The sequence below is a fragment of the Panthera tigris genome, chromosome B3, assembly GCF_018350195.1.
Source record: "Panthera tigris isolate Pti1 chromosome B3, P.tigris_Pti1_mat1.1, whole genome shotgun sequence".
NCBI lineage: Eukaryota > Metazoa > Chordata > Mammalia > Carnivora > Felidae > Panthera > Panthera tigris.
Genome location: NC_056665.1, coordinates 93114472 through 93128576, shown reverse-complemented (window position 1 = coordinate 93128576; position 14105 = coordinate 93114472). Strand labels below are relative to the sequence as shown.

The following is a 14105-nucleotide window of genomic DNA, read 5'->3' as shown; positions in this document are numbered from 1 at the left end:
GTTACAATTTAAAAATATTAACCATAATCCTATAGAACTTTTCTTTAAAAAGACTTATTAAAGGTTAAATGATAAATGAATATTTTGGTTATCTATTTCTGCATTACAAAGTACTTCAAAACATAAGAAATTAAAACAACTGGGGCACATGAGTGGCTCAGTTGGTTAAGCGTCTGATTTTTGGTTTCAGCTCAAGTCATGACCTCACATTTCATGAGTTCAAGCTTTGTGTTGAGCTCTGTGCTGACAGTGTGGAGCCTGCTTGGGATTCTCTCTCTCCCTCTCTGTCTCTCCTCAGCTTATGTACATGCATGCTTTCTCTCAAAATAAATAAATTAAAAACTTAAACAAACTCAATTAAAAAAACATTTACTCACGATTCTAATTCTTCAGATAAGAATTCAACCAGTAATGCTAAGTTAGCGGTCAGTTAAGCTTCCAACTCTTGATTTTGGCTCAGGTCATGATCTCACAGTTCATGGGATAGAGCCCCATGTCGGGCTCTATTCTGGTGGTGAGGAGCTTCCTTGGGATTCTCTCCCCCACCCCCCCCGGGCCCTCATCAAATAAATAAATAAAACTTAAAAAAAAATAAAAAAGAATTCACTAAGGGCTCAGGTCAAGACACCACAGTAACAATGAGCACACCTAACACACAGATCTTGGTTTGAAAATACCAATCTCCCATAAAAGGAACAAGAATTTCCTGGAGAAATGGTCCATTCCATGGCTGGGACACAAGAAAAACTTAATGAGAATGAAACATCTTGTGATGCCAGAAAGTTAAGCATTAAAAAAAACAAAAAGGCACAAGCCCAAAGACCACAAGGAGCTCTAAATGGCCAAAGCTGAAGCAATATGAGCAACAAAATTAATAATGACAGTATTAGATTGTAGTGCACAGAGAAAAATAAATACCTATTAGTCTATATTGATACAAAGAACTGAATTAGTAAATGAAGGAGAAGAAACAGGTCTTCATTATATAAGAATTCAAGTTGACAATATGAAAGAATTGAGGAAAAGGAGAAACCGTGATTATGCAAACAGAAATAACTGTAGCAGGCAAGAACCATTATTGCATGCTAAAATTGGAGGGCACAGGCAAAAACCTCTTTGATCTTGGCCACAGCAACTTCTTACTCAACATATCTCCGGAGGCAAGGGAAACAAAAGCAAAAATGAACTACTGGGACCTCATCAAAATAAAAAGCTTTTGCACAGCAAAGGAAACAATCAGCAAAACTAAAAGGCAAATGGAAGAATGGGAGAAGATATTTGCAAATGACATATCAGACAAAGGGTTAGTATCCAAAATCTATAAAGAAATTATCAAATTCAACATCCAAAAAACCAGTGAAGAATAATAATCCAGTGAAGAAATGGGCGAAAGACATGAATAGACACTTCTCCAAGGAAGACATCCAGATGGCCAACCGACACATGAAAAATGCTCAACATCACTCATCATCAGGGAAATACAAATCAAAACCACAATGAGATACCACCTTACACCTGTCAGAATGGCTAACATTAACAACTCAGGCAACAACAGATGCTGGCAAGTATGCGGAGAAAGAGGATCTCTTTTGCATTGTTGGTGGCAATGCAAGCTGGTGCAGCCACTCTGGAAAACAGTATGGAGGTTCCTCAAAAACCTAAAAATAGAACTACCCTATGACTTAGCAAATGCACTACTAGGCATTCATCCACGGGATACAAGTGTGCTGTTTCAAAGGGACACATGCACCCCCATGTTTATAGCAGCACTATCAACAACAGCCAAAGTATGGAAAGAACCCAAATGCCCCATCAATGGATGAATGGATAAAGAAGATGTGGTATATATATATAAATGGAGTATTACTCGGCAATCAAAAAGAATGAAATCTTGCCATTTGCAACTACGTGGATGGAACTAGAGGGTATTATGCTAAGTGAAATCAGTCAGAGAAAGACAAAAATCATATGACTTCACTCATATGAGGATTTTTAAGAGACATAACAGATGAACATAAGGGAAGGGAAACAAAAATAATATAAAAACAGAGAGGGGGACAAAACAGAAGAGAATCATAAATATGGAGAACAAAGTGAGGGTTGCTAGAGGGGTTGTGGGAGGGGGTATGGGCTAAATGGGTAAGGGACATTAAGGAATCTACTCCTGAAATCACTGTTTCACTATATGCTAACTAATTTGGATGCAAATATTAAAAAATAAAAAAAAAATTATATAAATAAAATAAAATAGGCCAAAGTATGTTGAGAAATAGGACTTTCAAGCAGTCTCACAGTATCTCCCCAATGGAAATCTCTATACTATTTGTGCATATTTCCTGAAAATCTAAAACTACTGTAAAATAAAATGTCAAAAGTCAAAAATTCTGTCAGGGCACTGCAGGGACAGCTAATCTCTGCTCTTTGATGTCTAGAGCCTCAAATAGCTGGAGGTTAAGGGTTAACATACCTCGACTGGGGCCATATGTCTATGCCTTCGATTCTAGCTATCTACTGTTTCCTCATTTCTCCTGAACATGGCTTAGCTGAGTTTCATCATGGCTTACTTAGGGTTTATCACATTCTGCTGGTGAAAGTGAGTCACAGAGACAGTCTAGATTGGAGGGAAAAGAAAATGCATCTTCTCTCTCCATGGGAGGAGTGTGAAAAATCTGCAGGCATCTTTAATCCATAACAATGAAGATATGAAAACAAAATGTTCTCTTAGCATGACACTAATTATGAACTATAGAAAAAGAATGTGTTACCTCAAATTTTTCCCATTGGATGTGATGACTGTCTAAGCAATTTCTCAATCACTGTAATACTGACAATTGGCCCAGATAATTCTTTGTGGTTGGAGGTCTATCCTGTTCATTACAGATGAATTAAGCAGCATTCTTAGTCTCTACATATTGGGTTCTACTAGCAACTGTACTCTACCCTTTCCAGTTATGACAACCAAAACTGTGTCAAGACTGCCAAATGTTACCAGGTGGGCAAAACTGCCTCCAGTTGAGAATCATTGCTGTATAAGAGACCCAGGAAGAAAATACTGAAAATATATTTTCTTATAAAGAAGCTTCTGGGGGCGCCTGGGTGGCTCAGTCGGTTAAGCGGCCGACTTCGGCTCAGGTCATGATCTCGCGGTCCGTGAGTTCGAGCCCCGCGTCGGGCTCTGTGCTGACAGCTCAGAGCCTGGAGCCTGTTTCAGATTCTGTGTCTCCCTCTCTCTGACCCTCCCCCGTTCATGCTCTGTCTCTCTCTGTCTCAAAAATAAATAAACGATGGGGCGCCTGGGTGGCGCAGTCGGTTAAGCGTCAGACTTCAGCCAGGTCACGATCTCGCGGTCCGTGAGTTCGAGCCCCGCGTCAGGCTCTGGGCTGATGGCTCGGAGCCTGGAGCCTGTTTCCGATTCTGTGTCTCCCACTCTCTCTGCCCCTCCCCCATTCATGCTCTGTCTCTCTCTGTCCCAAAAATAAATTAAAAAAAACGTTGAAAAAAAAAAAAAATTTAAAAAAAAATAAATAAATAAATAAATAAACGTTAAAAAAAATAAATAAATAAAATAAAGAAGCTTCTGTTTACATCTGGACATGTATTCTAAGTGTGTTCACTATATGAAAATTCAGTGAGCTATACACTTAGGTTTTCTATGCTCTGCTATTTATACGCATGTGTGTGTGTTTTAATAGGTGTATTTTAAAAAATAAGGTTGGGGGCGCCTGGGTGGCTCAGTCAGTTGAGCGTCCGACTTCGGCTCAGGTCATGATCTCACAGCTCGTGAGTTCGAGCCCCGCGTCGGGCGCTGTGCTGACAGCTCAGAGCCTGGAGCCTGCTTCTGCTTCTGTGTCTCCCTCTCTCTCTGCCCCTAACCCACTCGCATTGTCTCTGTCTCTCTCAAAAATAAATAAACAATTAAAAAAAAATTTTTTTAAATAAATAAAAAATAAAAAATAAGGTTGTTATTGGCTTGTAGAAACGGTCCATCATTTTATATTTCCTCTTTAACTAATAGTAACTAACAAAACAGGGTACTCATTCCAAAAATATTAATTTCAAAGAATATTTCAAATACTAATGATATAAAATGATATAAATATGTAATATGCTCACACCAGATTCTACAAAATAAAATACATTATCAGTTCATTCATCAAAACCCTGAATTGTGATACAAATGTCTTACCTGGATATATGCCTTTTGGATGGCTACAAGTTCTTCACCAAGGGGAACAACTAGCTTTTCAACTCGTCTTTCATGAGAGTACGGCAAAATATCTGGAGAATCTTCAGAACGAAGTTCTATCTGCCCAATTCGTAGGTTAGTAATAACCTGTTGAACAGCCTACACAAAATCAAGTATGATTATAATTATATTACATGTTAAATTTTTAGTTTAGGCTACCAACAAAAATAAAATAGTGGTAAAATTCATATTAAACCTTTTTTAAACTATAATAGTGGTACAATAGGAGGATAAGGCTTTGAAACATCTTTCATGCAGCCTTTCCAGCCAAGCATCTAAAAAATAAGAATATTAGTAAACATCCAATAAGTTCCTCAAACATATTCTGCACCTTTCAACGGGAGTGATATATTCCTTCATCTACATCTTATGAAGACTCAGACAAAACAGAAGCTTTAGATTAGCAAATAAATCACCAAAACATTATGTAACATAGTCAATTTTAGAGCCAGAACTACAACCCAGATTTCCTTGTTTTCTGGCAAACACTTTTGTCCAATGGTGTGTGTGTATGTGTGTGTGTGTGTGTGTGTGTGTGTGTGTAGAACAGAGAAGTCTTGTTACTGTTAAATGACACAAACATATCTTAGAAGTACTTTACAAATTGACTTGTTAAGAAATTGAGGAGATAGGGTATATGCTACACTAAATTAATTATTGATAAATTAGAATATTTTCCAGTATATATAATGTGAATATATTTCTGGATATACTGTACTTCTAAATTTTCTTCACTGAAAGCTTATACAAAAGTTGAATTGTAATTTCAGGGAACTGGAGCAAAAACATAAATTCAAATACTGACAGTGTGATCAAAGTTGAAAGAAAGGGGCACCTGTGTGCCTCAGTCGGTTAAGAGAATCTTGATTTCAGCTCAGGTCATGATCTCACAGTTAGTGAGATCGAGCCCTAGCACAGCACAGAGCCTGCCTAGGATTCTCTCTCCCCCTTTCCCTGCCCCTCCCCTGGTAGTGCTCACGCACGCACACTCTCTATCTCCATCTCAAAATAAATAACATTTTTTTTTTTTAAAGTTCAAAGAAACTTAAAGACTCCACCGAAAAACTTAGAATAAATGAATTCAATAAAGTTGCAGGATACAAAATTATTATACAGAAATCTGTTGCATTTCTATAGACTAGTAACAAAGAAGTAGAGAGAGAAATGAAGAAAATCAATTTACAACCGCACCCAAAAGAATAAAATACCTAGAAATAAATGTAACCAAAGAGGTGAAAGACCTATTGCAGCATTATTTACAATAGCCAAGATATGAAAGCAACCCAATTGTACCTCAATAAATATGTGAGATACCTCACATACATGTGATATATATATACACATATATATATAGTGTGTATGTTACACTCACACACATACACACTGATTATGCAGCCATAAAAAATGAAATCATGCCATTTGTGACAACATAGATGGACATGGATATGCTAAGTGAAATAAGTCAGAGAAAAACAAATGCCATATTATTTCACTTATATGTGGAATCTAAAAATCAAAACAAACAAATAAGACTCTTAAATATAGAAAATGAACTGGTGGTTGCCAGAGAAGAGGTGGGTGGAGGAATAGGCAAAATAAGTGAAGTACAAACTTCCAGTCATAAAATAAGTTACAGAGATGACAAGCACAGCATAGAGAATATAGTCAATAATACTGTAATAATGTTATACAGTGACAAATTGTGACTTTAATTATTGTGGTGAGCACTGAGTAATGTATAGAATTGTCAAGTCACTAATGTGGGACACCTGAGACTAACATAACATGTCAACTATACCTCATTGATAATTTTTTTTTAAAAAAGAATTGAAAGAAAGAATAAATGAACCAATGTGGGGGTGGGGGGCAGGGGGGAGAATCTGAAAGTGTCTAGAAATTAAGAGCTTTATTTTTATTTTAATGTTTATTTATTCTTGAGACAGAGCAAGAGAGACAGTGGGAGAGGGGAGAGATACAGAGGGAGACAGAAGATCTGAAGTGGACTCCAAGCTGATAGCAGAGAGTTTGATGCGGAGCTCGAATTCACGAACCATGAGATCATGACCTGAGCCAAAGTCAGATGCTTTACTGACTGAGCCACCTGGGCGTCCCAAGAGCTTTTTTTTTTAAAGCTAGAAAAGCCTCATAAGTTTTCAAAAAAACAAACAAAATATAATTGCATGTATATATTAGTTTTTAAGTAAGGTCTACCCCCAATGTGGGCCTTGAGCTTACAATCCTGAGATCATGAGTCATACACATTACTGACTGAGCCAGCCAGGTGCCCCAAACTAAATATAATTTCAAATTATATTTATATAAATGTATTATATAAATTTATATAATATCAATTTAACAAATCATATAAAATCAATTTAACAAATTTATATATTATCAAATTATATAAATAGAATTTCAAATAAAAAATACTCTAGAACAAGAATCATATCTTAATCATCTTTGTATTCGCAACATGTGGTACAATACATAATATAGTACACTACAGTTACTGAGGGTCCACATAATCTGCAGTAGAATTATGACCATTTTATAAAACTGAGTAAGACATTAATATTTTAACATTTATTCATTTTTGAGAGTGAGAGAGACAGAGCATGAGCAGGGGAGGGGCAGAGAGAGAGAGGGAGACACAGAATCCGAAGCAGGCTCCAGGCTCTCAGCTGTCAGCACAGAGCCCAATGCGGGGCTCAAACTCCTGGACCGCAAGATCATGACCTGAGCCGAAGTCGGACACTCAACCGACTGAGCCACCCAGGCGCCCCAAGACATTAATATTTTTAATCATTCAATAAATATTTGAATGATTCCCACAGGCCAGGCATTGGGTTGATAATACAGCTATGACCAAGATAGACATAATCTCTATAATCATATAGCTACTACTTTCACGGGGGAAAAAGACAACAAATAAATGAATAAGTAAAAGAATGACATATTATGATTAAGAACAAAAACACACACACACAAGAGGAAATCACAACATAGGGAGAGCTAACTTTTGATAGCTTAGAGTGAAACTTTTTGAAGTGTAACATTTCAGCAAAGACTTGAAAGATGACAAAAACCATCAAGCATGGGGGCACCTGGGTGGCTCAGTCAGTTAAGAGTCCAACTTCAGCTCAGGTCATGATTTCTCAGTTCATGAGTTCAAGCCCTGCATCAGGTTCTCTTCTCTGCTGTCAGCAGAGAGCCTGCTTCAGATCCTCTGTTTCCCTCTCTCTGCCCTTCCCCCTGCCCCCCCCCCCGCCCCCACCGGTTCTCTTTTTCTTTCCCAAAATAAATAAATAAACTTAAAAAATAAATAAAAACCATCAAGCATGTTTAAAGAGATTGGGGTAAGATCAGAGACAGTACAGAAATTTCTGAAAAAATATCAAGGCTATGAACAGAAGAAAAAAGTCTTACAACTTGACAGGATTGAAACTTATCATAGAAAGTCTTCAAAACTCAATACAGTAGACCATTCAGAGCTACTAAATTAGAGTGTCATGAGATGGGGTTCAAAACCTGCACTTTTATCCTCCTTTAATAAAGGAAACCAGAGGTCCCTGGAGAAATGATTGATTCCATGGCTGGGACATGAAAAATATTAAATGAGCATAAAATATCCTGTGATGCAAGATGGAAAGTGTTCACAAGGAAAAAAAAAGTGCATGTCCAAAAGAACATAGGTGCCATCTTAAAAGAGCTCCCAATGGCCAAAGATGGAATAATCTGAACAAAAAATTAATAATGATAACACTGGAATGCAGCCCATAGATAAAAATAAATATCTATTAGTCCATATTGATACAAAGAATTGAATAAATTGGAGAGAAGAAACAGCTTTTCACTAAAATAAATATCTATTAGTCCATATTGATACAAAGAATTGAATAAATTGGAGAGAAGAAATAGCTTTTCACTACAAAAGAATTCACATTAACAAATGTAAAAGAAATGAGAGAAAGGAAACAATGATTAGGAAAATACCACAGAAATTGCTATTGCAAGCAAGAACCATCATTGGAAAACAGAGAGGATAACAGTAATTCTAAAATGCAGAAACTGGGAAGACATCACTTTAACCAAGTCAAAATTAACAGCAACAGCCGTAAGACAAATCAACATCATGTATTCTCTGATACCATGCCCTAAGAAAGGTACGGTATCACTTCTGAAGTATTCTTGCCAAAAAGGCATAACCTCACTCCAATGTTTTCATTAGAAAACATCAGACACACCCAAACTGAGGAATATTCTACAAAATAACTGGCAGCTACTTTTTTTTTTTTTTAATGTTTAGGTCTTTTTTTTTTTTTTTTTTTTTAGAGAGAGCATGCAAGTGGGAAGAGGGGGAGAAAGGGAAAGAAAGAAAGAGAGAGAGAGAGAGAGAGAGAGAGAGAGAGAGAGAGAGAATCCCAAACAGACTCAACGCTTAGTATGGAGCCCTACGAGGGGTTTGATCCCATGAACCATGAGATTATGACCTAAGTCAGAAATCAAGAGTCAGATGCCTAACCAACTGAGTCACCCAGGTGCCCCTGGCATTTACTCTTAAAAGCATCAAGGTCATGGAAGACAAGAAAATACTGAGGAGCAATCACAGATAGGAAGGACTGACACATGACAACTAAATGCAATATGAGATCCTGGACCAGACAGACCCTGGAACTGAAAAGAACAGTGGTGGGTAAAGTGACAAATTCAAGCAAGGTCTACAGAGTAGTTACTAGTATTGTACCAATGTTAATTTTCCGGTTTTATCAATTTTATTATGGTTCTATGTTAACATTAAGGGAAGCTGAGCAAAGGATAGAGATTACAATTTTTGCAAATTTCCTGTAAATCTAAGTTATCTCAGACTTTATTTAAAAAAATTTTTTTTTTAATGTTCGTTTATTTTTGAGAAAGAGACAGAGCACAAGCAGGAGAGGATCAGAGGAAGAGAGAAACATAGTATCTGAAGCAGGCGACCAGCTCTGAGCTGTCAGCACAAAGCCCAACATGGGACTCAAACTCATGAAATGTGAGATCATGACCTGAGCCAAAGTCAGATGTTTAACCAACTGAGGCACCCAGGTGCCCCTCAAAATAAAACTTTAAAAGAACCCTGAAAATATAAACAATTTAAAAACCACTTATACTATGTACGAATTTAGTACTTTTAACAAACTACTTTAGGTTTCTTATGCACACTCACATCTGAAAACTACTAATGTAGAAAAAAACTCCTCCAACCAAGGTAGGCATGTTTACGAAATGCAGTCTTGATGTCAAACTAAATACTAGAATGACAAACTGATCTGGCCCCATACAAAAGTTCTTATATTCTCAACTGTTAATAAATGGAAAGACATTTTACTTACCTTTATATCACTACCTGGTGTGGCACTAAGAGCCAAGATTCTAAAATGATCTGTGTATTTGACTAGTTCTCTCACAACCTTAAAAAAAAAAAAATTTTTTTTTTAATTTCATCTATCCAATACAAAAATATCAGTGATTCTGTTAAACAAGCTATTATATTGTTCCAATGTTCTATTATCATTATTCCTTATTCAGAGTATTGATGGGCTAAGGGATGGAACTATCATTAGTCACATTACCTGAAAAGCAAATAATTCAAGTTCATACTCTACACCAATCAAAAACACTTTAGGGATTCTTATATACATAAAGCTACAATGTCAAGGCCTAATTAGAGGCAAATCGAAATAATGAGAATTCAAGGGCAAATGAAAGAAGCAGAGTCTACTCTCTGTGGTCTGGGCCACAGTTTAGCTTTACAGCTATATCCGTATACACACTTACCAGATTAAGATAAGTCATAACATAAAAATGGAAAAAAAAATACCAGTATGAATTTAGATTTGAAATGGAAAAAAAAAAAAATGTTTTAGGAAAAGACTTTAAAAACCCACCTCTCCTTTTAAATTCTAACACATTTTCTCAGTGGCACCAAAGCATCATTCTAGACTTTGCAGTATGATTTCAACCCACCCCTTCTGGTATGATTAATATCGGATATTTCACCAGATACATGTGGTCCTTATATAGGCAAAAGGACCCCTAAGTAAACCCAACTGCAGGAACAGCTCTCAGTACCCCAGATTTCCACCTTAGATATAGGAAACAGTTAAATCAGATTATCTAAAAACTGCTCTTATTTCAACCTATGTCAAGGATGAATTCAATGAGATACTGAATTTGGACTAATCTCAAAAAACATTATTTTTTTTTAACATAATAGAGAATACACACAAAGATAAAATATCATACTTAATGTAGAATTGTTCTAAAAACTGATGCAAGACAAAATGTCCCTAATACACTATTCTTATGAAAGCGGGATTCTCAAGCATTTTGTAGAAGAGGAAATGATGCTGTGTTTGTAACCCAGGAAGCTACATTCTTCATGGACTTGGTGTGCCTGTTGGACTCTATAATATTCAATACAGCATAAACACTAAGGGGTATCTGGATATTAATGAAGTCAGTGTATGTCTCTTTGTACTCAATAAAAGCATCAATATTGTAATTAAAAAAATTAACAATGCTAGAAATTTTTTGCAAATAAAATAAATGAGTTAAAGTTGCTGAGTATTAGTAAATCTACAAAGTAAATTCACAGACTTAAAATTTTTAAATGCCCCTCTCAAGCAGAAACATTAACACATTGGATATTAACTTGGAAAGATATTAATAATATATACATATACACACACACAGATATATGTGTGTGTATATATACATATATATACATGTATATACATATATACATATATACACATATACATGTATATACACATATATACATATATACACATATACATGTATATATACATATACACATATATACATATATATACATATACATGTATATATACATATACATATATATACACACACACACAGATATATATATGTGTGTGTGTGTGTATATATATATATATATCCATTTCCTTCTTAAAATCAACTCTAAGAAAGAGGACTATTCTCTTCAGAAGACAACAAAGAGATATAATACAATAACACGTAAAGTCCCCAAGGAAACTACAAATGCACAAACTGGCAGTAAAATTCATCTCTTTGCACTAAATAAAATCAATTTTCACTTGTATTCTTACTCTATACCTTCTCCCTGATATCACCAGCTTATAGTTTTAACTACCTACCACCTATATGCTGGTAATTTCCAAATCTGTATCTCCAGCTCAGAACTCCCCACTGAGATTGAAAGTTGTCTCCCACTGCCCACTGGGCCTTGATAGCTAGATTCCTCACAGACACTTCAAACTCAACAATCTAAACTGCACTCATCTTTCCACAGTACCCAAATCTTCTGTGTCTCCAGAACTGTCCATCTCGACTAGAAGCACAATCTTCCAAGTCAGACACTTGGGAGTCATCCTAAATTGCTCCTCTCTCTCATCGTACACTCTACTTTTAGTCTTCTCTCTTCTAATCTCTTTTAAATCTTAAGTATCACCCCAGTAAACACTTTTCAATGAGTCTCCACTACCTACATCCCCAGTGTCCTACAAACAGCATTCAAACTGCTAAGCATAAAATACAAATGCCTCCATGACCTGGACTTCAAGTACCTCTCCAGCCATATCCCACCTCTTCACCTTTGTAATTCATATTCATGTGCCTTCAACAGAAGGCTCTGTGTTAGGTATGTCCCATACATTATGTCAATCATTCTTGGTAACAACTCTTGACAGTTAAGTATGATTTTTACCTAGCTGCCAAGGAATGATACTGCATATACACTACCAATCTTTGGATTATTATCTTACTTCCAAAACTCACCCATAACCTTATTTTGGATCACTGCCTCAATCAGGACTAGGCTTTCATCATCTACACCTGACACTAATGGTCTTGTCAAGGATTAAAAAAAAAAAAAAAGACAACACAGACACTGATTTGAATGAAGTAGTTCCTATCATCATCTATTCGGAAATAAGAGGCTGTTTCATAATGATAATACATCAATAACTTCCATCAAGAAGTAGTCACCAAAATACTCGTTAACAATATATTCACAGTACAAAATACTTTTAAATAAAATATTACCTGGCAATAAGCATAGTTTCCAAGAGCTTTATGAGCTTCATCAATAACTAGACACTTTATTTCAGCAGCCGGACAAGCTCCTCTAGAAAGATCATTTACCATGACTTGAGGTGTAAGAAAAAGGACTCTCTTACTGCGCCATATTTCCTTCCTGGTTAAAGCTTGAGTAGATCCTGTAAACAAAAGTGACATCCTACATTCTAAACACCAAGGCTATTATCTTTAAAATATTTATAAACAATCTGGCCTAATTTCAGAATGCAGCCCTGCTTGGTAATCTGCCTTCAGACAAGAACAATTTAACAAATCACGGAAATGTTACGTTTTAAACTCTGCTGTGACCCAAATGTCAACGCTGGCTAAAAACAACAAAACTAGCCTGTCTTTAGAGAATTCCTACCAAAATGGCATAATAGCTGCAGAGAAGTACCTTCTTCAACTGGGAAATCTTTCTGGGGAAGAAAGTCAGAAAACCTCATGTTCACTTACCAATGGGGTATACACACATAATCAATCGCTTCAAAATGCTCAAACTACGGGGAGTCTCTGAAAATTGAATAAATCAGCCCTTTTCGTTAGGGCCAGACTTGCTACAAGTAGATAATGCCTTAAGGGAGAATATGTAAAATACGGATATTGAGATCTGGGTACTATTCCACATGGGTCAGGAATTCCTTTACTTCCATTTCCACCAGAATGCGTGCTCTTAATTTCAAATTAGCCCATTCTTTCTAAAATACCTGTCATTTCGGCCATGTGGGACTGCGGGATACCCATCACTCGGTAGCAAGCCTCTATCTGCTGTGTCACCAAAGGTTTCGTGGGGGCCATGAAGACCACCTTGCCGGAAGGAAACCAGCGGTAGAAATTGTACATGACCACGGCGGCAATAAAGGTCTTTCCCAATCCAGTCGGCAGACACACCAGCGTGTTGCAAAACAGAGAGGTCCGGGCAATGTGTAGCTGGTAGTCCCGCACTGGGCAATTAGTTGGGTAAATCCACAGGGAGCCCGCTGAGGTGCAGAAACCGCCATTCTCTAGACTCAGCTGCCGCTCTGCCTCGTACACTGCAACCAGCAATACATCATCGTCCGAATCCGGCGGAACCTCGGCAACCTCTACCGCTGGAGGACAACGTGCCCTGGAGATGCCAGGGCTCTGAGGCCGCTCAGGTCCAGAGTTGCAAGCCGGAGCCCCTACGGATCGAGAAAAACTTGAGCCCCACGTCTGGAAAAGCGTTTTTTGCCGTCCGCTCATTAGGCCGACAACCACCAAACGCTTCTCTCGGACACTAGCAGTTGCAGCAGCTCAACCGCCATTCGGCTCCACATCGGTTACCTTCGCACACAACAGTGGAACGTGAAGGCGGGACTGCGGCCGGTTCATCTAGTTGAAAATACCGCCACTGAGTTTGCGTTGGAAATATAATTGGCTGGCTTCCCGGAAACTCTCGCGGCCTCCCGGAGACGCATGCGCATTGTTAAGGAGTTAGTCTAAATGTGGTCCGTAGTTAATTTCTTTACAGACTCTAAATCTAAGTTCCGTTCCCAAGGACTTTGTGTGTCCGGGCCTCATCGCTCAAGTGATACTGTTTAAAAAGATAAAAATAAATAACCTTGAGATACTAGGAACAACAGATACCCATATTTTTGTGAATTTAACGTTTTTGAGCGTCTAACATTCCTTATTGGCTGTGTTTTTAAATCAGAAGATGAGGTGAAAAGGATTTAGGTAGAATTAAATATCTAGTCTTATTTCTTTATCCAAACTGAGG

General features: G+C 37.2%; 1 protein-coding gene across 3 annotated transcripts in view; it reads right to left on the bottom strand.

Annotated features, from left to right (window-relative positions):
- FANCM (FA complementation group M) overlaps positions 1 to 13893 on the bottom strand; it is a 71059-nt gene extending 57166 nt beyond the window's left edge. For 2 of the 3 annotated variants that reach the window (XM_042989623.1, XM_007097542.3), the window contains exons 1-4: positions 13072 to 13893; positions 12332 to 12504; positions 9616 to 9693; positions 4187 to 4345 (exon numbers count right to left, since the gene is read on the bottom strand). In XM_042989623.1, coding sequence (XP_042845557.1) covers positions 4187 to 4345; positions 9616 to 9693; positions 12332 to 12504; positions 13072 to 13588 — 927 coding nt within the window. In that variant the 5' untranslated portion in view covers positions 13589 to 13893. The remainder of the gene's footprint in view (positions 1 to 4186; positions 4346 to 9615; positions 9694 to 12331; positions 12505 to 13071) is intronic. The other variant, XM_042989624.1, reaches the window with a different exon arrangement.
- Between the last annotated feature and the right edge of the window lie 212 nt (positions 13894 to 14105).